The following is a 23,203-nucleotide window of genomic DNA, read 5'->3' on the forward strand; positions in this document are numbered from 1 at the left end:
AACTTCAATCATCTGACCAGACCGTGCGGTTGCGCTTGCGCCAGGTCTGTCACTATGCCTTCTGGGAAATGCAGTCCCCTTGTTCAAACAAAAATTTTTCTTGAAACTTCAGCGGGAACAAAAACATTCCAGTGTATTAAAAAGTTATAAAAAATATAATTTCAACTCGCTAGTCGGTCTTATTGTCGATCTGGGCGGCTGTAACGAGGGTAGTTGTGAGGGATGGAACTACAGGTCCCAGGGTGCTTAGCGGGAACAGCGCCAGGCGACGGCGGTCACGTGAGCGCGGCTGCCGTGAGGGTCGGGCGCCGGCGGCGATGTTCCGGGGGCTGGGGGTCGGCGGGGGGCTGGCGTGGCTCGGCGGCTCCGTCTGGCGGGAGGAGGGCGCGCCGCTGCAGCCGGAGGAGGAGCCGTCCGAGGATGTGGCGCCGACGGGCCCGGAGCCTGAGACTCGGCCCGTCCTGGAGCAGGCCGGAGGCCTGGGCAGTGAGTGCGCGGCGGCTGCCTGGAAGCGAACGTTCCCCCTCCCCCCCCTCCCCCCTCCCCCCATCCCCCCCCCCTCCCCTCCCCCCCTCCCCCCATCCCTCCCCCTCCCCTCCCCCCTCCCCCATCCCCCCCCTTCCCCCCCTCCCTCCCCCCTTCCCCCATCCCTCCCCCTTCCCCTCCCCCCTCCCCATCCCCTCCCCTCCCCCCATCCCTCCCCATCCCCCTCCCCTCCCCCCTCCCCTCCCCCTCCCCCCCTCCCCCTCCCCTCCCCCCTCCCTCCCCCTCCCCCTCCCCTCCCCCTCCTCCCCTTCCCCCTTCCCCCCTCCCCCCCCTTCCCCCCTCCCCTCCCCTTCCCCCATCCCTCCCCCTTCCCCTCATCCCTCCCCTCCATCCCTCCCCCCCCCCCTCCCCCCCCTCTCCTCCCCTCCCCCTCTCCCCCCTCCCCCCCTCCCCCCCTCTCCCCCTCCCCTCCCCCCCTCTCCCCTCCCCCTCTCCCTCCCCCCTCCCCTCCCCCTCCCCCCTCCCCCTCCCCCCCCCCCCCCTCCCCCCTCCCCCCCCCCCCCCCCCCTCCCCTCCCCCCCACCCTCTCCCCTCCCCCCCCACCCCTCTCCCTCCCCCCCCACCCCTATGACAATCCATCTTGCCTATACCCCTCATGACTTTATAAGGTCACCCTTCAGCTTCCTTTGCTCCAGGGAAAACATTCTCATCCTATCCGGTCTCCTTTTATTTAAAACCTTCCAGACCAGGCAACATCCTTGTGAATCTTTTTTTGCACTCTCTCTAGCTTAATCATATCCTTCCTATATTATGGTAACTTGGACTGCATGCAATATTCTAGGCAGTCATCAACATCTGTACAGCTGTATTCCTGGTAATTTATTCTCTCACGTGCCCATCAAACCTGCTGATTTTCCTACCATTCACCTAACTAGAGATAGTTTGCATTATTAAATGAACCCACCAGTCAGTAGGTCTATCAAGAGTGGGGGGAGGCTGGAGCACTGGTGGGGGGGAACCCAGGAAGAGAATGCAAGCTGCACACACAGCACCGGAGATCAAAATTGAACCCAGGTCCCCAGAGCTATGAGGCAGCAGCACTACCTGTTGCTAGTACAATGTACCAACACTCTTAAATAGCAGGAACTGTCAGATCATAACTGCAGTTGCTATACCACAAAGATTGGTGCTGTTGTTGACAGTGTGGATGGTTGTCTTAGGTTACACGATGATAACACGTGAGTACACATGATTGAGGTATATAAAATTATGAGGGTTTAGATCGTGTTACACTGCAGGAATCTTTTCCCCTTACCAGAGGTGAATAAAACTAGAGGATGTTAACTTAGGGTATGGCATAAGACATTTAGAGGGTTATCTGAGGAGGATCTTTTTCACCCAGAAAGTGGTCAGTACCTGGATTGCACTGCTGGAGAGAGTGGTGGAAACAATGTCATTAACTTCATTTAAGAGGTGTCTAGACAAGCACTTTAAATGCCTCGGCATTGAAGGCTATGGGCTAAGTGTTGGGAGGTGGGATTAATGTGGATGGGTCCCCACAAGTTGGTGTGGATGGAATGGGCTGAATGGCCTGTCTCCATACTGTATGACTCTGCATGTTTCATCACACAACCTTGTGTCTCTTATCCCCAGCTTTTTATCCATGCACTGTCATATTTGAACCATGCACTGAAGGGAACAGCTTCTCTCATTTACCCCTTCTGAACTCACCCTGATGCTTTAAACAAACCTCATAACTGTCAGGCTTCTCCAGTCTCATTTTGCAGCTGAAATCCTTCACTTCCAGTACTGTTCTAGTGAATCTCTTCTTGTGTCCTTTGTCAAGAGTAGTTGAGGGTTAAATATTGACCAGGACAATAGTTACACTCTGTAATAGTGTTAAGGGATTTCCACTTATGAGGATTTCCACCTCCTGCTGAGTTTAGCACTTCTAACTAGCCTCTATAGTTGGATGCTTCACAAGCCTGAGGAAGTTCAAAACACTTCTTCCTGTATCCTAATCTCACTAAGTCCTGCTTGTCATCATATCTATGCTTGTTAATCTACATTGCTTCCTTCATGTTCCCCAGTATGTGGTGTTCTCTGTATCTGAAAAATTACTTAAAAGCCAAACTCTGTTAATTCGGCATAGTTTCCTTTACTCCATTATTTCTGAGTCAGGCCCATGTTCTGAATTCACTATTGGATGTTGCTGCCTTTCTCCTTCTCTGTAAACCCTCTCTGATGGAGCTTTCAGTTTTATGGAGCTTATAGTGCTGAAACGTTAACTTTACAGCTCTCCACACATACCCAGCGATAGTTTTTGCCTGCTTATGCTTCTATGATGAACATTGCATTTCATGGAAATGGCATGCCATTTTGCAAGTGTTGTTTATAGGCATTGACAGTCTGTCACTAAAGTAGCTTTGCATTTTGTCTCGATGTCTTCCCAGCGCTCACAGCTTTGCCACGGTAGATGGAGTTTAATCTAGATAAGTGTGAGGGAGATCAAATGCAAGAGGAAAGTGTGTAGTAAATGGCAAGACTCTTAGGAGCATTGATGTACAGAGGGATCAATAGCACCCTGAAAGTGGCACAGGTGGATAGGGCGGTAAAGACGGCCTTGCCCTCATCGGTAAAGTCATTGAGTATAAAAGTTGGGAAGTCATGTTGCAGCTGTATAAAACTTTGGTTAGGTCACATTTAGAGTATTAGGTGGAGTTTTCTGGTCACCACACTGTAGGAAGGTTGTGGAGGCCTGGGAGAGGGTGCAGGGGAGGTTCACATGATGTTGCCTGGATTGGAATTAGTTATAAGGAGAGGTTGGATAAACTTGGATTGTTTTCTCTGGAGCGTCAGAGGCAGAGGGGCAATCTGATAGAAGTTTATAAAATTATCAGAGGCGTAGATGGGGTGCACAGTCAGAGTCTTTTCCCATGGTGGAAATGTCAAATACCACAGGGCACAGGTTTAAGGTGAGGGGAGAAAGTTGGCAAGAGATGTGTGTGGCTAGTTGTGTTTTCACACAGAAAGTGGTAGGTGCCTGGAACACACTGCCAGCAGAGGTGATAGAAGCAAATACGATAGCAACATTTAAGAAGCATTTAGACAGGCACGTGAACTAGCAGGGAATAGAGGGACATGGGCCATATGCAGGCAGCTGGGATTAGTTAAATTGGCATCATGGTTGGCACAGACATGGTGAGCCAAAGGGCCTGTTCCTCTGCTGCACTGTTCTATGTGTAGTGCTACTTTGAAAAAGGTGCAGGATGTTTCTATTACAATGAGTAAAACCTATGATTATGATTTTTGCTTTCCTCTGTGTCTTAACTCTTTTAGTGTTAACTTTATGTGGAAAAAAATTAACAAAGCACAAAATGGTCCCAATGACCGGTCACAGGAAGACATGAGCTTGCTGGTAGACGTCATGTGTTCCCTCTCCAGAGACACCTATACATGATCATAGACCCTGAGGTAGAACAGGCTAATGAGTTAAGTAGATCTCTCAAAGCCTACTGTCTGGGCCAGGCTATCTTGGCCACATCCAGGAGCAGACAAACTATGAAAAATGATTGAGATTCATGGTACAGGTACGTGGTAGTCAGCTGAAAAGAACAGAAAATGTTGGAAAGGCAAACCATCTGTGTGGAGAGCTGGAAAGTTAATGTTTCAGCACTAGAACCTTCAGGCAGTAAATACATCTTCAAGTGACACTGTTTGAGTTGTCAAGATTAAGTGCAGTCATCAAATGAATTGCATCATGGTGTACAGATGTGATTCCCTTTCAATTTAAAAGTCATAGATTCTGCCTTTATTTTTTATCTTGCCCTGATAAATTCCTAGGTCCACATCCTTAGAATGGAAACTGCATGTGTAAACTTATCAGACTGTAATCACATTTACCTGCTGGTGGTGCAGAAACTTGCTGTGAGTAAGTGTAATTACAGCAGGGTAGATTTACATATGCAGTTTCAATCATAAACATTCACTTACTGTTTAGAATTGGGATAATTGACAGGAAATCTGCACAGATGCAAGATTTGTTGCAAATTAAATTGATGCACTTATTCGACCTTTGCACCAAGCGGAAGGCAAGAAAAGGCAAAAGAAATGCTGTTAACTTGGTGCATTTAAGTCCCTGGCTCGATAATAAAGAATATTCAGAAGCAGAAAATCTGCATGGATTTGATTACTGTTTGTGGTGCTGCTTTACTATTGGGAAATGCTTTAATAAAACAACATAACCATTTATTTTTGTTTCAGAAACTAACAGATTTAGCAGAAAATATTATACCTTTTTAGTAAAGGATACTTAACTGTATTCTTCAGCCCCATAACCTACACAGATATCAACTCTTCTCTAAATCTGCTCTCTTGATCATTGTCATGTTTAGTTGCCCCACCATTGGAAGCGGTTTTAAACTTGCGAGTCATCTCTCTCCCCCCCCCCCCCCACCCACCCACCCCCAATAGATTTCCCCTCGTTACCCCTCTCTCTTTCTGTAAGATGCTTCTTTGAATGTTTGGCTGCCTGTTCAGACTTGTCAACTGGCTTAATGTCAAATTGGTTTGATAATTCCCCTGTGGAGCACCTTGGATCACTTTGTCACATTAAAAGCAGTATTTAAATACAAGTTAGCGATTTTAAACCAAACATGGTGGGTAAAGCCTGGTATGTTTAACAAGTATGTATTTTTAATTACAGGTTATCTGCGTAATGTGGCTACATCTGCTACAAAGAAAGTATCGGACTCAATGCGAGAAACTGCCCAGACAATCAAGAAAACTGTTGGGGAGCATAAAATAGGCAATCTCCTTGATATGGTTTGAACAACTACAGTATTGCCAGAAAATATCTGTTAGAACAAGGTTATGAGTTTTAAGTTGGATTTTCCACTGAGTGATAAAGATAGTGTGTGCTAGTTCCCTACATATTTTACCTGGTGAGAAATGTTCACTTGGTAAGATCAGTGTCAAAGTAGTGGTAATGCCCTTAATAATACTGGGATTGAATTTCTTGTGTTCACTTACTTAAAGTAGGAATTAGATACAAATGCATTAACTAGTGGACCTAAATGCTCAGTAGAGATTATTGACTGATTTTTTTTTTGTTGCTTTGATGACAGAAGTTAAGAAATAGCTAACAATGAGATGAATAACAAAACCAGCATGTTGGTAGTTAAACATTAGGAGCCTTGAAATGGCTAGATCAGAGTTCTAACATGTGCACCAATGTAACATGAGGGAGGTGTAGTTAGGGCAAAGGTATCAAATTTGATGTCTGCACAGGTGTTTTCCAACAAGCACAATAGAAATTTGTGGTAACACTCATTGTCAGGCTCTATTCTGAGAAATCAGACAAATTTGGGTGCAAACCCTTCAGGAAGGTTTGCACCTGATACATTAACTTGCCTGGTCTCTGGGCAAGTGCTGATGTGTGTTTCTGGGTAAGCTTCCTAGAAAACAATCACAAGCAGAACGTTAATCTGATGCCATTGTTTCCCTTCCCCTTAATGGATGCAGAGACCATCTGTTGAGCTCTGACTTCTGTGGCGAGTTAATTCTGCTAAATTGACACAAGCCAGAGATCAATTAAAGGGTTTCTTGCATCCAACAGCTGCAATGCTTGATGCATTTACTTACTGAATAACCATGAGAAAGGCCACTTATTCTAATTAATATGTTTCTTTGTAGTAAAAATGTTAGGATGATTGGAAACATAATTGGTGATTGATTCTATTCATGTTGGACTGAGTTTTTAGATTGTTTCCTTCTGCATGTCATACCAACTATTTTCCCAATGCTGTCCAATATCATTTTTAAACCTTGTACAAGTTTCAATTTAGACAGGGTCTTTGCTTCTTAAAATAACTCACTTCGACATTTATTTAATGTTTGTACCTTAAGCTTGCATTTTTGCAGTTGTACACTTCTCTATATTGGTCACTGTCTTATCCATTGAACACCAAGTCTAATGGATTTAGCGTTGAGGAAATGTCAGATGGCATTGCTCTTTGAAGCCCTTTAACCTTAGTTAACGAAGAAAATGTTTTTCTAAAAGAAAATACAAGTTCTTTCTTAATTGGTTTCCTTAATTGTTAAATATTACACAGAATAAATGAAACATTTTACTAATTTCATTTTGAGATTAAATAAATCATGAAATTGTACATAACAGCTATTATAGGAACTGGTTACCATATTTGTTAATTGGAAAAGATGTTTGGAATTTGTTTAAAGTTCCTCAGTTTTTAATTCCCCCACACCCCCGCCCCCATCCCATCCTTGCTGTTTCCTTGCCCTTTTGCTTACAATGAAATACAACTACCTCCACGTACTGTGGTAGTTTTCTGGTATTTTGGCCAAGTAGTCATCTATGAATATTGATCTATGAACCCTTGCCTAGTGTTTTTCTTAATGCTTTGAAATTAGTTTTGTTCTTGTTTGTTTAAGAATGACAAGTGCGAAGGAGTCATTAAGCCTGAGTCTGCCTTAGTGGCTCAGTATTCTTTTTATCACTCAGTGCTTTTACCAACTGAGCTATTGGGTTTGGTTTTAATAGGGCATGTTGCGGGTAGGTGGGTGGTGCAAATGGAGGGAAATCCTCTCTCTGCTAGTTGCAGATCTTTTAAGTCTGGATAAGCATTATCCTAGCCTCTTCTGCCCATTCTACTGCCTGCACTGGTTCAGCTGTCAAGGGTTGGGTTCTTATGGGCTTCCCAAAAGCTGAACAAATACTGTTAGATGCTAATAAGTTGGACTCTGCCATCTAGATTGAAATATCCAACTGCAGGCCCCATCGAATGGGAGCCGCAGTAGATATCAGCATAAGTGGTGTGACTGTATAATCAGCAGGTATTGCTCCCCACTGGTTAACGGACCAAAATTTACTAGTGGAGCAATAAATGTCACAACATTATCAGTCAATGCCATTTATAATTTATTTTTATGGATGTGAATTAAGCTAATAATGCATTTGGTTCGAGAAGATTAGGGTATTTTAATCTGTTTAATACTTCTCATTTCTTTGCCACTTGCAGACAATCATTGGAAATTTCAATAAGGAACAAGAAAAATTTATGAAGGAACAAAAATCAAAGAAATCAGGTACTAATTTTAACATAATATTCATGCATGTGTCTGAATGTAATCCTCGTCAATGATTCCCCTCTGATGTTTGCTTTTTCCTGGCTCCAGAGTCAGGAAGAGGTCCACATTCCATCTGCTTCTCAAGTTTAAATTGAGAAAATTATTTTGAGGTTGGTGACGCCCATGCCTACTGTTATAATCTTCATTTTCTTTTGAGAGATTTTAAGTTTTTAACCCTATTCTATATGAGTCATGTATGGTCCCCCATGCATGGCGTTGCAGACTCAGACACAAGGATTTAGCACTTTATTTTATCAAGACTGAAGAATTTGTAGAAAGTATAAGGAAACTTTTCAGAAGAAATTAAAACGCTTAAATCGGAAGTATTTTAGCAATAACGTTGTAGGAACCATGGCAACCAATTTGTGAACTGCATTTCTCTCAAAGCTGTTTTGTGAAAATTGTTTTAGTGATGTTTGTTGAGGGGTAACTATTAGCCAGGTCGCCAGAGATAACTCCCTTGCCCTTCTCTGACATGTTTACATCCTCGCAAGACGGTAGATGGCCTTGGTTTAAAATCTCATTTAAAGAAATGCATCTCTGGACAGTACAGGATTTCTCAGTGCTGCAGTAGATAAGCTATGGTCAAGTCTCACCATGCGCAGTTAATCCCAAGACCAACTGACTTGAGATAGGGATGATTTATTAACTCATAGGTGTATTTAGCAATGTTTTAAACATCTCATATGTAACTACTTATTTGTCACAATTGACAGGGGGCAAACTGGCACCCGTTTTGCACACAGTGAAGTCTCAGAACTAATGGCCAGATTCGGTCATATTGAGTGACAGATAAATATTGACTAGAATTGGGAGATTTTTCCCTCAATTCTGCATCCATCTATCGTTTTAGCAAAATGGCTACTCCTTCTAAATGGGGCTGGGTGATGAATGTTGTTAGGTTATTTAGTAATTCAACACATCTGTCAATCCTTTCAGGACTTTTATTCATGTAAAATTCTAGCCTGCATTAATGGATAACAATAAAAACAGAAAACTGAAACTGCCCCCATGGGTATGAAATACTGTTGCACTGTTCCTGCCTCTTCCTTACAGTGAGTTTAATAAGTCGCTGAACAGGGTGGAGCTCTACAAAACATATTAAGAATATTATATTTTTTACATTCCTGTTCTTTTGCATCATAGTCATATGAAATTCAGAATAATCATCTTTAGGGGCACCAATGTATTTATTTAATAGATTTAATATGCCAAGGTTATTAAATCTAAAAACAGGGATTTATTTTTTTTAAATCTCTTTTCACCTGAATCAGATGGTTATCACTAGATTAGAGTTTAATATAGAAACCTGGACAGTGACTATGGAAAGACATATTGAACATCTTTGGTGTCACAGACAATCCCAATTCTGGCACTTTTAAAAAAGAGGGACATAGTGGGGTAGGGGCTAGGGTGGAGGTGTAGGATAGTATTCAGGAGTGGGATACTTAGTTATTATACTTTTACAGTAAAAGGATATCAGTTGTACCTTCTCATCTCGTTGTTTGGTTGCAACAGTCTACTTCAGGAAATGGAACCTGTAGCCTTCTATGTAGACAAGTATAGGGATGTTCGAACTGTAGCCCAGACTTCATCCAGTTCAGCATTTGAAACCCGTCTGAGTTAATGGGTATCAGTGACAACATAGGTGCTGCTGAGTCAAATGATTCTGACGAAGGGGGCATTGACTTGAAACATTAACTATGTTTCTCTCTCCACAGACGCTGCCTGATTTACTGAGTGTTTCTAGCACTTTGTTTTATTTCAGCTTTCAACAGTCTGCAGTTGTTAAGCCAAAGTCAAGTTTATTGTCATATACACAAGTACATGCATACCCTGGTGCAACGAAAAGCTCACTTGCAGCAGCATCACAGGCACGTAGCATTTTATAAGCAGCATTCACAAGAAAAACATAAATGAAGCATAAATTCTATACAATTTTTACAAGACAAAAACAAAATTGGAACCAAGGAATTAGCTGTTCTTGAACCTGGTGGTGTGGGACTTCAAGCTTCTATACCTCTTTATTTTGAATTGTCTGTGTAATTTGGCTGTGGAAATTTTTGGGCCATTCAGAGGCTGTGAAGAGCGCTATACTAATGCAATCCTTTCATTTTGTCTGCAGTTAGGTTTTTCATTCACTGGATATTTTAGTTTTTCATCTTGGAGCATTGCAAAAGCAGCTCTTTAATGTGTAAATAAGTATGTCAAACATTGTTAACAGTAGCTTAAGATATTTGAAAATTATGGAAATATGGATAAAAATTTTTTAGTGTCCTCACACTTGGTGCTAAGGAAATAATTATAGACAGTTGTGCAGCCTATTACTTAGATTTAACTATCTTTATGAGTCACATGTACATCGAAACACGCAGTGAAATATACCTTTTGCGTAGAGTGTTCTGGGGGCAGCCTGCAAGTGTTGCCATGCTTCCGGCGCCAACATAGCATGCCCACAACTTCCTAACCTGTATGTCTTTGGGACGTGGGAGGAAACCGGAATTGAACCCAGGTCACTGGCACTGTAATAGCATTACACTACCCGCTACACTAACATGCCTGCCCTGTACAGACTTAATACTATTCAATGGCACTTATGGATATGGGGGAATCAGGGAGCTGCATCACAACATAGTACAGAAGTGTACAGAAGAAATAACTCAATCCTTCAAGTTTAATTCCCAACTCTTGTGGATCAGTGTCATTTACAGATATTTAGTAAAAGTGTTAAATGCCGTTCCTCTAGTTTTTACTCCTAACACTACATGTCACTGATTAAGTGAGTCAATGAAAGTCAAACTAAAAGATAATAAAGCTGCTTATTGATTACTAACAATTTTATTTCCAGAATCAGCACTTCCACCATGGGCTGGATATAATGAGGAGGAGACTGTAAAGCAGCAAGTACTCTCTTTGTCTGCTGTAAGTTCACTGGTGAAGTTACTTTGATCTCTTTCTCCAGGTTTTCTTTTCCCTTATCCTAAAGTCAGTTCACCAGATTGATTCCTGAAATGGTGCACTTTGCCTTATGAGGAGAGGTAAGGATTACTGGGTCTCTGCTGTCTTGACTAAGAATGAATTGGTGATCTTACTGAAATGTACAATTTTTTTATGATGCCTAACAAAGTAGATGCAGGGATGGTCTTTCCTCTGGCTCGGGTGTCTAGAACCAGGGGTCACAATCTCAAAATAAGGGGCTGGCCATTCAGGATAGAGATGAGAAGAAAATATTTCACTGGAGGGAAGTGAATCTTTGGAATTATCCACCAAAAAGACCAGTGGCTGGGAATCCTTAAGACACATTGATAGGTTTCTAGATATTAAGAGACTTAAAGGATGAGGGGTAAGTACAGGAAAGAAGCAGAGGTTAAAGATCAGCCATAATCTCCTTCAGTGGTGGAGCAGCCACGATGGGCTGAATGGCCTGCTCCTTCTGTTTCTTTTGTTCTTATGACATATGCCATTCCTTGCATGGTGGTAATTATCCAGTTCTCAAATGTCAAATCTTCATTTGCTAGTTAGCTAATTAGGCCACCTAACAACGGAAAAGGATTCATACCGGGACCCAATGATGTTCTCACCTGAAGGTAGGGAACAAAAGTAAAATACTGCAGATGCTGGAAATCTGAAATGTAAACATCAAATGCTGGAAATACTCAGTTTCAGGCAACAGCTGTGGAGAAAGAAATGAAATTAACATTCCAGGTTAAAGATCTTCCATTGAACTTTGGAAAAGTTAAGGAAAAAGCAAGTTTAGGATGTGGGGAAATGGGAAAAAGGGAGATCACAAAGGAAGGTCTGGGAAGAAGTGGAAAGCAGGAATGATTTAACGACAATCAGGTTGTATTGCAGGGTGAAAAGGTGGCAAGGGGATCAGTGAACATCAAAGTGCCAGTCTTCAATCATTGTACGAGCCACGTTAAATAAAAAAAAGTTGTGAGATTGCAGAGCTCTGATATGCAGAGGGATGTAACTGGTATCCTACTGCATAATTTGCAAAAGATTAGTATGCAGGTACAGCAGGTAATTAGGAAAGTTAACAATATTGCTGTTTATTGTGAGGGAGTGCAAAAATAGAGAGGTTATGCTTCAGTTATATTGAGCATTGGCAAGACCATGTCTGGAGTACTGTTTACTCATATTGGTCTCCTTATCTATGGAAGTAGCTTAATGCGTTGGAAGCAGCACAGAGAAGGTTTATTAGGTTAAAGGCATAGAATGGATGAGTTCCTTTTGAGGAAAGATTGGACAGTTTAGTCTTGTATCTGCTGAAGTTTAGGAGAATGAACTTGAAGCATAAGATCCTGAGGGGTCTTGACAGGGTGGATGTGGAGAGGATGTTTCCTCCTGTGGCAGGATTTAAAACTGTTTAAAAATAAGGAGTCACCAATTTAAGACAGATGAGGCAACATTGTTTCTCTCAGGGTTGAAACTCTTGGGACCTATTCTTCAAACAACAGTGGAAGCAGTCTTTTAATATTTTCAAGGCAGAGATAGATGGATTCTTGGTAAGCCAGGGTTGAAAGGTTAACGTGGGTAGGCAGGGATATAAAATTGAGGTTACAGTTGATCTTATTAAATGGTGGAGCAAGCTTGAGGGGCTGAGAGGCCTACTTCTGATCCTAATTTATATACTCCTATGACCTACAGAATATTTAGAGTATCTCCTGTTTTATTTCAGATGTCCAGCATTTATAGTATTTTGCTCTTGGATTTCTTTAAACTAAGTTCACAGATAGAATCGAGAGGAATAAGGTATGAAGAGCCAATATCTAATTAAAGTCTTTCATTCACTTACAGACTATGTAGTGTGTGTGGATAGATGGTAGCTGTGATTGGGTAGGAAAAGGCAGTAATTTTTTTGTACTTCATAGGCAATCTTCCAATAGTACTTATTCTGGACTCACTATTGCTAAAGTAGCATGGAGGTAAATTTTGTACTTGACCAAAAAGGTTCTGGGTTTGTAAGAAGCTGAGCACTTCTCTTGCTTTTCCAGGATCGTCGGAACTTTCTGCGGGACCCTCCTGCTGGTGTACGATTTAATTTTGATTTCAACACTGTAGCACCTGTTGCCATTGTGATGCTTCGGGAGGATGAGCTGCTGAGTAAAATGCGTTTTGAGCTTGTCCCTAAACTGTAAGTGAACAGAATTGCTTAAGTTTTCTCCCTTTGAGAACCGACATTCTCAAAACTTCTTGAACACAGTAAATTAACTTTATAAATGTGTCCGAATGCTTTAGCCACCACATTTCAAAGTGTGGTATATTTTTCATTTAAATACTCTTTTCACACTAAAGGAGTTTGCAAATGAATCAGAATCAGGTTTATTATCACTAACATATGTTGTGAAATTTGTTGTTTTGTGGCAGCAGTACAGTGCAAGACATAAAGGCAGAAAATGACTATAAGTTACAAAAATAAATAAATAGTCCAAAAGAGGAATAATGAGCTGGTGGTCACGGGTTCATGGATTGGTGTGTGTTCTCCTGACTTTCCCTTCCTGAATTTTTTCTCCAGATGTAATTATCTTTTGCATCAGTTACATTTTGGAGACCCAAATACTTAAACCTTAGCAATAGAATAATAAATTGTACATTACATGATATAAAACCTGACAGAAAGTCAGAGTTGTACAGCATAGAAACAGACCCTTTGGCTCACTCATCTACACTGACCATTGTGCCTAACCACTTGCCTGCATTAACTCCAGATCCCTCTGTGCCTTGTTCATTCCTATACTGTCCAAATGCCTCTTAAATGTTACTGTTACTGCCTCCACCACCACCTCTGGCAGCTCGTTCCAGATACCAACAACTATTTACCCCTTGGATCCCCTTTAAACCTCCTGCGTCTCACCATAAACCTATGCCCTCTAGTTTTAGACACCCCCTATCATGGAAGACAGATGCTAGCTAGCTATCCTATCTGTGCCCTATTATAATTTTATATCATGTCACCTCTCGGCCTCCTTTGCTCCAGGGAAAACAGACCCAGCCCAACCAAACTTACTTTATAATTCAAGCCCTCCAATCCAGGCAATATCCTTGTGAATCTTTTCTGCAAGTTCTTTCACCTTTCCTGTAGTATGGTGACTAGAACTGCACACAATATTCCAAGTGTGGCCTGACCAACGTTTTGTACAACTCTAGCATGACATCCCGACTTTTATGCTGATGAAGATAAGTATGCCATATGCCGCCTTCACCACCAATTTTGTTTGATATCACTCTTGTGAAGCAGTTTAGGATATCTTTCTGTGTTAGACACAGTATATAAATGGCAGACACAAGAGACCGCAGATGCTGGAATCTGGAGCAAACAAAGCAATGGTTGGAGGAACTCACCGGGTCAGGCAGCATCTGTGGACTGTTCCTGATGCAGGGTCTCGACCCAAAACATCGACCATCCCTCTGCCTCCACAGATGCTGCCTGACCTGTTGAGTTCCGCTAGCAGTTGTTATTTTTTGCTGTAGATAAATGGCATGTCATTTGTGTCACATGTTGTACTTATACAAATAGAATTTTTACATGTATCTTATCTGGTTAGCTGAACTGCATTCTCAAGTCTCAGGGAATTGAGATGAATTAATCAGATTGAATTTGGGTAAAATAATATCAACACCATTGATTTTAGCAGTAACTCTTCACTCTGTTGAAAAACAAAAAAAAAACTGCAAATGCTGGGATTCTTAAATAAAAACAGAACATGCCAGAAAAACTCAGCAGGTCAAATGGCATCTGTGGAGAGAGAAATTGAATTCACATTACTGATTGACCTTTCATCAGAAGTGGGAAAAGTTGGAAATGAAATATGTTTTCAGTTACCAAGAAGGGGGAGGCGTGGAGAGAACTTTTTCCTCTACATCTATCACGACTTGCATCTCCTCCAGACGTGATTGACAGGCCATCACCACCCTCTCTGTGTCAATCAGTTGTACTTGAGTGGCACAGTGGTGCAGCTAGTAGGACTGCAGCCTCACTGTTCTAGTGACCCAAGTTCCATCCTGACCTCCGGTGCTGTCTATGTTGAGTTTGCATGTTTCCCTTGTGACTGCATGGGTTTCTTCTGGATCCTCTGGTTCCTCCCACATCCCAAAAATGTGGGAATTGGTAGGTTAATTGGCCGTTATAAATTACCTCTTGTGCATAGATTTATGGTAGGATCTGGGCTGGCATTGATGGGAATGTGGAAAGAATAAAATGGCGTAGGGTAGGATTACTGTAAATAAAAAGTGTGCATAATGTTCAGCATGGACTTGATGGGCTGAAGATCCTTTCTCCATCTCTCTATGGCTTAGTTTCCACCCTGCCCCAGGCATTTCTTTTGTTCTCTTATATCTATTTTGTTAAGGAAAATACGTGCTCCAATTAAGACTTGTCAAGTTCCATATTTGGATTTTAGATCTGTTTATATCTGTTGTGTCACTGAGATTAGCCGTTGGAATTTCTTTTGAGTATTAGCAAGGGTATTCTCGCATAGTCATTGGTAAACACACAGCAGACATGCCAGGATAAATCTGTATGTGCCAACAATTTTTGGCCTAGATTCACAAGTTGTTCATTTCAGTGAAATAATTAAATCATGTACTGAGTCCTTGCTAATTTATATTGGGCATAATTTTATTTCATGTGTTGCAATTTGTATCTACGTGTTGATGAGAATTTATAGGCTGAAATACATATCCTTGTGTGGCAGAGAGGAAATAAGTTCTCTTTTATCAGAATGGGAAAGCTTTTTATAAGGATAGTTACTACTATTGAACATTATGATGGGTTAAAATAACCTGCTGTCATCAATGGCAAACCCCTTGTGTAACAGACAGAAAATGCTTTGTAATTGCAGCAAATCCTTACTCAACCATCAGTGTGAATCAAATCTCCATGAATAATGCTACAGACAAAATACTTTCCAAAGACAGACTGACTTGTAATTCTGAATTTCCATTATGTTCTCCCTCAAGTTGTAATCATAGAACAACATAATTCAGAGTTGTTTTGCGGGGTTGACCTGCCCACTGTCCATTTAGACCAGAAAGGTTTTAGGCTCATTATGCTGTAAACTGATCATTGTTTGATTGCTGATGGACAGGTGTTATAGTTAAACACATTACTGGGCTAGACAGGAGGTGAATTTATCATGGTGTGAACCTTTGGGTCATATTAAAGTTCCTCCTGTTTAACATAAAATCAAAAAAATTTACATTTTTGTTTGTTAAACATCCTTTGAAATCAGGTAGCTTATGATGTCTGTCTGGGAAATGATGAAATTCCACAAACTGATAATTTCTATAACTAGAAGAATATTTTGAACTAACTCCATTTCTTTCTTTGCAGTGTAAAGGAAGAACAGTTCTGGAGAAACTATTTCTACCGAATATCTCTCATTAAACAATCAGCACAACTCTCATCTTTAGCTGCCGGCCAGCCTGAAGGCTCCAGAGAGGAACTGGATCTTTTAGAAAGCAGTGTCCCAGCTACAGGTGCTCCGTTCTTGAATCAGTGTAACAAAATGGATGGTTTTTGTTTGTATATTTCAATATTGCCAGTGCATTTTTACAAATCCTCTTTTCACACAAACCAACAGCACTCTGCCCTTGAATGGGAAATAAATTAACAAATTTGAATTTTTATAATAATTTTAAAATAAATTCAGTTTTATATGTCTGTTTTCTTTATCTTAGATTCAGTACTTTCAAAGACATCCCCAATGCCAATGAAAAAAACAAAAGAATCTGTAAGTTTTATGAGGTTGTCTATATTCCTCATGCATTTTAGAATTTGCTTTAATTGATTTTGATGAATGCATTGTTTACCAAATCAAAGACTATAAAGAACCCTTGTGCCTTTGTTCAAGAAGGGAAATAGGGATAATCCCCAGGTAATTATAGGCCAGTGAGGCATGGGCTGCTTAGGGACAGTCAGCATTTCTTATTAGGCAGTATTGCTAAAACTAGTTGTGCACATTTATGCCTTATCTAGAGTTTTTTAAGCCCCCATTATATTAAAAATACAAAAAAACTTAGTTATTGAAAAATCATGCTGCTGTCACATGTTAACAGTAACGAAACATACTTCTATTAAATCTACCTGAGGATAAATTTGATATGCACATATACTTTGAATCTCTCTAATCTAGATTGCAACGTTCTCATGGCATTGAATTCAGGCAAAATTCTGATTTTTTTTTTATATGTGACCCTAGTGCATGAAGTTTATTTGTCTGTCTCAGACCCTTGCATTATTCACTTTGAAATTGTTTTTCTCTTCCCCACCACCATCTCCCCACCAATATCTGTAGAACATAGAACAATATAGCATGGGAACAGGCCCTTCAGCCCACCTGTCTGTGCTGACCATGATGCCAATCTAACTAATCTGCCTATACATGATCTGTGTCCCTCTAGTGTCTGCCTTTTCACATGTCTGTCTGAATGCCACTTGAACGTTGCTATCGTATCTGTTTTGACTACCTCCCATAGCAGCCTGTTTCAAAAATCTTGCCTTGCCCAATGCCTTTAAACTTTCCCTCTCTCACCTCAAATCTATGCCCTCTAATACTCGACATTTCCACCCTGGAAAAATACTGTGATGATCTGCTCTATCTATGTGTCTCATAATTTTATAAACTTCCATCAGGTCACCCCTCAGCCAGAAAACAGTCCAAGTTTGTCCAATCTGTCCTTACAGCTTATACTCTTCAATCCAGGCAACATCCTGGTGAACATCTTCAGCACCCTCTCCTAGCCCCTACATCCTTCCTCTAATAAGGCAACCAGAATTGCACACAATACTCCAAATGTGGCCCAGCTAAGGTTTTATACAGCTGAACCTGACTTCCCAACTTTTATACTCAATGCCCCAACCAATGAAGGAAAGCTTACTGTACAGCTTCTTTACCACCCTATCCACATGTTGCCACTTTCAGCGGGCTATGGACTTACACCCCAAGATCCCTCTGTACATCAATGCTCCTCAAGGTCCTGCCATTTTCTGTACACACTCCCCTTATACTTGACCTCCCAAAGTGCAACACCTCACACTTGTGCGAATTAACCTCCATCCTGCTATTTCCGCACCCAAGTTTCCAACTGGTCTATGTCTGACTGTGTCCTTTGACAACCTTCCTCACTATCCACAGTTTCACCAATTTTTGTGTTGTCTGCAAACTTACTAATCTAACCGGTTGTCTTTTGACCTTGTCTGTGGTTCTGATCCCGCTTAAGGCAAACAACCAGTGCATTGCAAGGTTACCTCTTGCCTTATTTTAGCTCTTCCATGTTTCAAATGCTTATCCCTGCCATAATCTCCACCAGACTTTTTGTCATCCTTTCACCTTCCCCGCTCTTCACAAAGTACAACTTGATCAAAGCTTATCTACCGTAACCCATGTCCCATACTAAATTCAGCTCAAACATATTCCTGTCCTCACTGGGCTACAGAGAACTAAAATGTTAAATCCCTCCACAGCCTGTTGGTATCCTGCCTATATTTTTGAAACCTCATCAAAACTCACTCCAAATTTTTTGGTTAACACCTCCAAATCTCTCCTGGTGTCTTGAGCTGTCTGTGAAGCATGTTAGTACATTCTGAACTTTGAAAGCACTGCGTAAAGGCACGTTGTTACTGTGAAAGACTTTGAAATACTTCACAACTTCATGTGTTATCTGTTTCTTTTAGTTAAAGTTATCTTTAAGTTGGAAAATAGTGACCAATTACACGATATTTTTCATTCATCTAGAAGTAACTATTCAAATTAAAATATAAATGGGCTGTTTAACCATAATAATTGAACATGCAGCTTTCATGGAATGCACTGCCTGGGGTGGTGGTGGAGGCAGATACATTGGATAGGTTCAGGAGTTTGTTAGATAGGCATATGGAGGAATGTGAGATAGAGGGATATGCGGGAGGAAAGGGTTAGATAGTGTGAGGGTGGTTTGATGGACGGCACAACATGGTGGGCCGAAGGGCCTGTTTTGTGCTCTATGGTTCTATGGTTTTGTCTCTATGTGGCTGCACTTATGGTATATGGATAACTTGATTGGAAACATTGCGTAAGTGCCAAATGCTTGAGTGGGTGACAATGCCCAGAAATGGGGCAACAACCAGCATGATGTATCTGAGTATCGCCCGAACCTCATTCGATTCCATTCTCACACTCTTTTCTCACAAACGTGCAACGTGAGCCCTGGCACACAAGCCTCATGAAATAAATTAAACATCTGCCTAATGTAAGCTATTGTGTTTTTTGTCAGAAACATACTCAATATGAGCTCAAAAAATGGGCACAGGGCAAGCTTTGAGAGAGAGAGAGAGAGAGTTTTAAGGATGTGGCTACAGGAAATATGACTAATTTGAACAGCTCTTGCTGTATTTTGATTTGTTTTATTTCTTTTGCTTGATGATCCACTGTTTGGCATGGTTTTCTTGTTATCCCTCTACCCATCAATCTGTTACTGCAGCTGGCATTTTATACCCAGCAAATGCAAGTATCAGGAGAGGTACTTCAAGGAGTGAGGGAGAGTAGCATCAGTGTAGGGATACTGCAGGGCCCTCGATGTCTACATGTTACAGTGACAGGATATTCTGTTTTTGCAAATACTTGATATTCTAGATCTGGCTACCTGCAACGTCAGGGATCCTCCCTCTGACCCACCACCTTTATCACGCCAAAACGAAATGACAGTCCTTTCCCCAACTCACTGTTACATTGCACATAAAGAAGCCATAGAGAGGGTACAGAGGAGATTTACAAGGATGTTGCCTGGATTGGGGAGCATGCCTTATGAGAACAGGTTGAGTGAACTCGGCCTTTTCTCCTTGGAGCGACGGAGAATGAGGGGGTGACCTGATAGAGGTGTGTAAGACGATGAGAGGCATTGATCGTGTGGATAGTCAGAGGCTTTTTCCCAGGGCTGAAATGGTTGCCACAATGGTTGCAGTGGGGCTAGATAGGAATAATATTAGTTTAGCTCATGGAGCAGACTCGATGGGCCAAATGGCCTACTTCTGCTCCTTTGTCTTGTGATCTTGTGAAGAGGACACAGGTTTAAGGTGCTGGGGAGTAGGTATAGAGGAGGTGTCAGGGATAAGTTTTTTACTCAGAATGGTGAGTGTGTGGAATGGGCTGCCAGCAACGGTAGTGGAAGCGGATACGATAGGGTCTTTTAAGAGACCTTGGATAGGTACATGGAGCTTAGAAAAATAAAGGGCAATGGGTAAGCCTAGTAATTTCTAAGGTAGGGACATGTTCGGCACAGCTTTGTGGGCCGAAGGGCCTGAATTGTGCTGTAGATTTTCTATGTTCTATAATGTCTTGTGTGAGGTAGAATATCAGATCCTTCCAGCAGGTCAAAATTTGAGCAGCCCTGACTTATTTCAAGACATATATTTCTATATATTTCCAACTCTTCATTACAAAGAAAGTTTATTCTTTTATAGATTCACGCTTTAGAGGAGGTTTCAATAAGCCCAATTGCTAATGAGTTTGTCAGTGATGCGTATGACACATCGTTCCTAAACCAGGAAGACGTCTTGAGAGGTATGGAACAACTGGGCATGAGCGGTGGTCAGCCAGCACCTGTTGACGATGGTAGGTTTGATCTGTTTTATTTAAAAGTTTGACAAGGCAAAAATGGTACAGACCTCGCAAGAGGTACAGTGGCACAGGGTGCAATGCTGACCTCTGGTGCTGTCTCCATGGAGTTTGCAAGTTCTCCCTATGGCCATGAGGGTTCCTCTGGCTGCTTCCGTTTCCTTCCACTATTAATTGTCAATTGGCCCCTCAGGTGTAGATGAGTGGTAGAATCTGGGGGGGGGGGGGGGGGGGGGTGAGGGGGGGGTGGAATTGATGAGAATGCGGGGAGAATAAAATGGGATTAGAGTAGGAATATTGTAACTGGGAGGTTGATGGTCGCCATAAACTCAGTGAGCTGAAGGACCTATTTTTGTGCTGTATCACTCTGTGACTGTCAAAAAGTAAAATTACCCTGAAATTCATAGAGAAAAGAGTCATTTGTATGAAATATTAATTTATTGTACACTTTGAACCAAAGTGTTTTTCAAATGCATACTGTGGAGTAAACAAACTATTATTTAACTCGGATGAGTAAGTTACAAGGCAGGAAAGTTGCCCCAAGTAACTTCAGTATGCTGCTGCTCGTGGCTGAAAGAAGATCACAGCTTGGAGCTAAACATCCGAGGGTACACATCCTATCGAAAAGACAGGCAGGTGGGCAGAGGGGGTGGAGTAGCTCTGTTGGTAAAAAATGAAATCAAATCCCTAGCAAGTGACATAGGATCAGAAGATATAGAAACCTTGTGGGTAGAGTTAAGGAACTGCAAGGGTAAAAAAAAACACTCTGATGGGACTTATATACAGGCCTCTGAATAGTAGCCAGGATGTGTGGTACTGTTTCAACAGGAGATAGAAAAGGCATGTAAGAAAGGCCAAGTTATGGTGGTCATGGGGGACTTCAATATGCAGGTAGACTGGGAAAATCATGTTGGCACTGGATCTCGAGAAGGAATTTGTAGAATGACTTCAAGATGGCTCTTTAGAGCAGCTTGTGGTTGAATCCATTAGGGAAAAGGCAATTCTGGATTTGGTGTCATGCAATGAACCAGATTTGATTAGGGAGCTTAAGGTAAAGGAACCCTTAGGAGTTAGTGATCATAATATGATAGAATTCACCCTGCAGTTTGAGAGAGAGAATCTAAAATCAGATGTATCAGTATTACAGTTCAGTAAAGGTAACTACAGAGGCATGAGAAAGGAGCTGGCCAAAGTTGATTGGAAACAGACCCTAGTAGGAATGATGGTAGAGCAACAATGGCAGGAGTTTCTGGGAGTAATTTGGAAGATACTGGATCGTTTTATCCCAAAGAAGAAGCAGCAGCATTCTAAAGGGAGGATAAGATTTCTTTATTAGTCACATGTACATAGAAACACACAGTGAAATGCATCATTTGCGTAGAGTGTTCTGGGGGCAGCCCAGAAGTGTCGCCACGCTTCCGGCACCAAAATAGCATGTGCACAACTTCCTAACCAGTACGTCTTTGTAATGTGGGAGGAAACCGGAGCACCCGGAGGAAACCCACACAGACATGGGGAGAACGTACAAACTCCTTACAGACAGCGGCTGGAATTGAACCCGGGTTGCTGGCGCTGTAATAGCGTTATGCTAACCGCTACACTACTGTGCCTGCACCATGAAGCAACCATGGCTGACAAGGGAAGTCAAAGACAGCATAAAAGCAAAAGAGAGGGCATACAATATTGCAAAAACTAGTGGGAAACTGGAGGACTGGGAAGCTTTTAAAAACCAACAGAAGGCAACTAAAAGAGCAATAAGGGGAGAAAAGATGAAGTATGAAGGTAAGCTAGTCGATGAAATAAAAGAGGGTACCAAAAATTTTTTCAGATATTTGAAGAGTAAAAGAGAGGCAAGAGTGGATATTGGACCGTTGGAAAATGACGCTGGAGAAGTAGTAATGGGGAACAAAGAAATGGCGGACGAACTGAATAAGTATGTCGTATCAGTCTTCACTGTGGGACACCAGCAACATGCCAGAAATTCGAGAGAGTCGGAGCAGAAGTGAGGTATTACTAAGGAGAAGGTGCTTGGGAAGCTGAAAGGTCTGATGGTTGATAAGTCACCTGGACCGGATGGATAACACCCCAGGGTTCTGAAGGAGGTAGCTGAAGAGATTGTGCAGGCATTAGTAGTGATCTGTCAAGAATCACTGGAGTCAGGAATGGTTCCAGAGGACTGGAAAATCACAAATGTCACTCCACTCTCTAAGAAGGGAGGGAGGCAAAAGATAGGAAATTATAGGCCAGTTAGCCTGACTTCAATGGTTGGTAAGATTTTGGAGTCCATTATTAAGGATGAGGTTTTGGGGGTACTTGGAAGCACATGAGAAAATAGGTCAAAGTCAGCATGGTTTCCTTAAGGGGAGATCTTGCCTGACAAATCCGTTGGAATTCTTTGACCAAGTAACAGGCAGGATTGACAAAGGAGAGTCAGTGGATGTTGTTTACTTGGATTTTCAGAAGGCCTTTGACAAGGTGCCACACATGAGGCTGCTAAACAAGATAGGAGCCCATGGTATTACAGGAAAGGTACTAGTATGGATAGAAGGTTGGCTGACTGGCAGAAGGCAAAGAGTGGGAATAAAGGGGGCCTCTTCTGTTTGGCTGCCGGTGACTCATGGTGTTCCTCAGGGGTCGGTGTCAGGTCCGATGCTTAATGATCTAGATGATGGAACTGATAGCTTTGTGGCCAAGTTTGCGGATGATACAAAGATAGGTGGAGGGGCAGGTAGTGTTGAGGAAGCAGGGAGCCTGCAGAAGGACTTGGACAGGTTGGGAGAATGGGCAAAGAAGTGGCAGATGGAATAAAGCGTAGGGACGTGTATGGTCATGCACTTTGGTAGAAGGAATAAAGGTATAGGCTATTTTCTAAATGGGGAGAGAATTCATAAATCAGAGGTGCAAAGGGACTTGGGAGTCCACTGTGATAAGACTATTGAACGTTTCCCTTATACAATGAGATGGACTCTTGA

The 23,203-nt window shown here is 41.9% G+C and overlaps 1 protein-coding gene across 1 annotated transcript in view; it reads left to right on the top strand.

The window, feature by feature from the left end:
- The first annotated feature begins 266 nt into the window (after window positions 1-266).
- LOC127581598 (synapse-associated protein 1-like) overlaps window positions 267-23,203 on the top strand; it is a 28,545-nt gene continuing 5,608 nt past the window's right edge. The window contains exons 1-8 of the mRNA XM_052036093.1: window positions 267-486; window positions 5,192-5,310; window positions 7,527-7,593; window positions 10,484-10,557; window positions 12,633-12,772; window positions 15,971-16,116; window positions 16,318-16,370; window positions 20,078-20,228. Of these exons, the coding sequence (XP_051892053.1) occupies window positions 318-486; window positions 5,192-5,310; window positions 7,527-7,593; window positions 10,484-10,557; window positions 12,633-12,772; window positions 15,971-16,116; window positions 16,318-16,370; window positions 20,078-20,228 (919 nt within the window). The 5' untranslated portion in view covers window positions 267-317. The remainder of the gene's footprint in view (window positions 487-5,191; window positions 5,311-7,526; window positions 7,594-10,483; window positions 10,558-12,632; window positions 12,773-15,970; window positions 16,117-16,317; window positions 16,371-20,077; window positions 20,229-23,203) is intronic.

The sequence above is a fragment of the Pristis pectinata genome, chromosome 22 (genome assembly GCF_009764475.1).
Source record: "Pristis pectinata isolate sPriPec2 chromosome 22, sPriPec2.1.pri, whole genome shotgun sequence".
NCBI lineage: Eukaryota > Metazoa > Chordata > Chondrichthyes > Rhinopristiformes > Pristidae > Pristis > Pristis pectinata.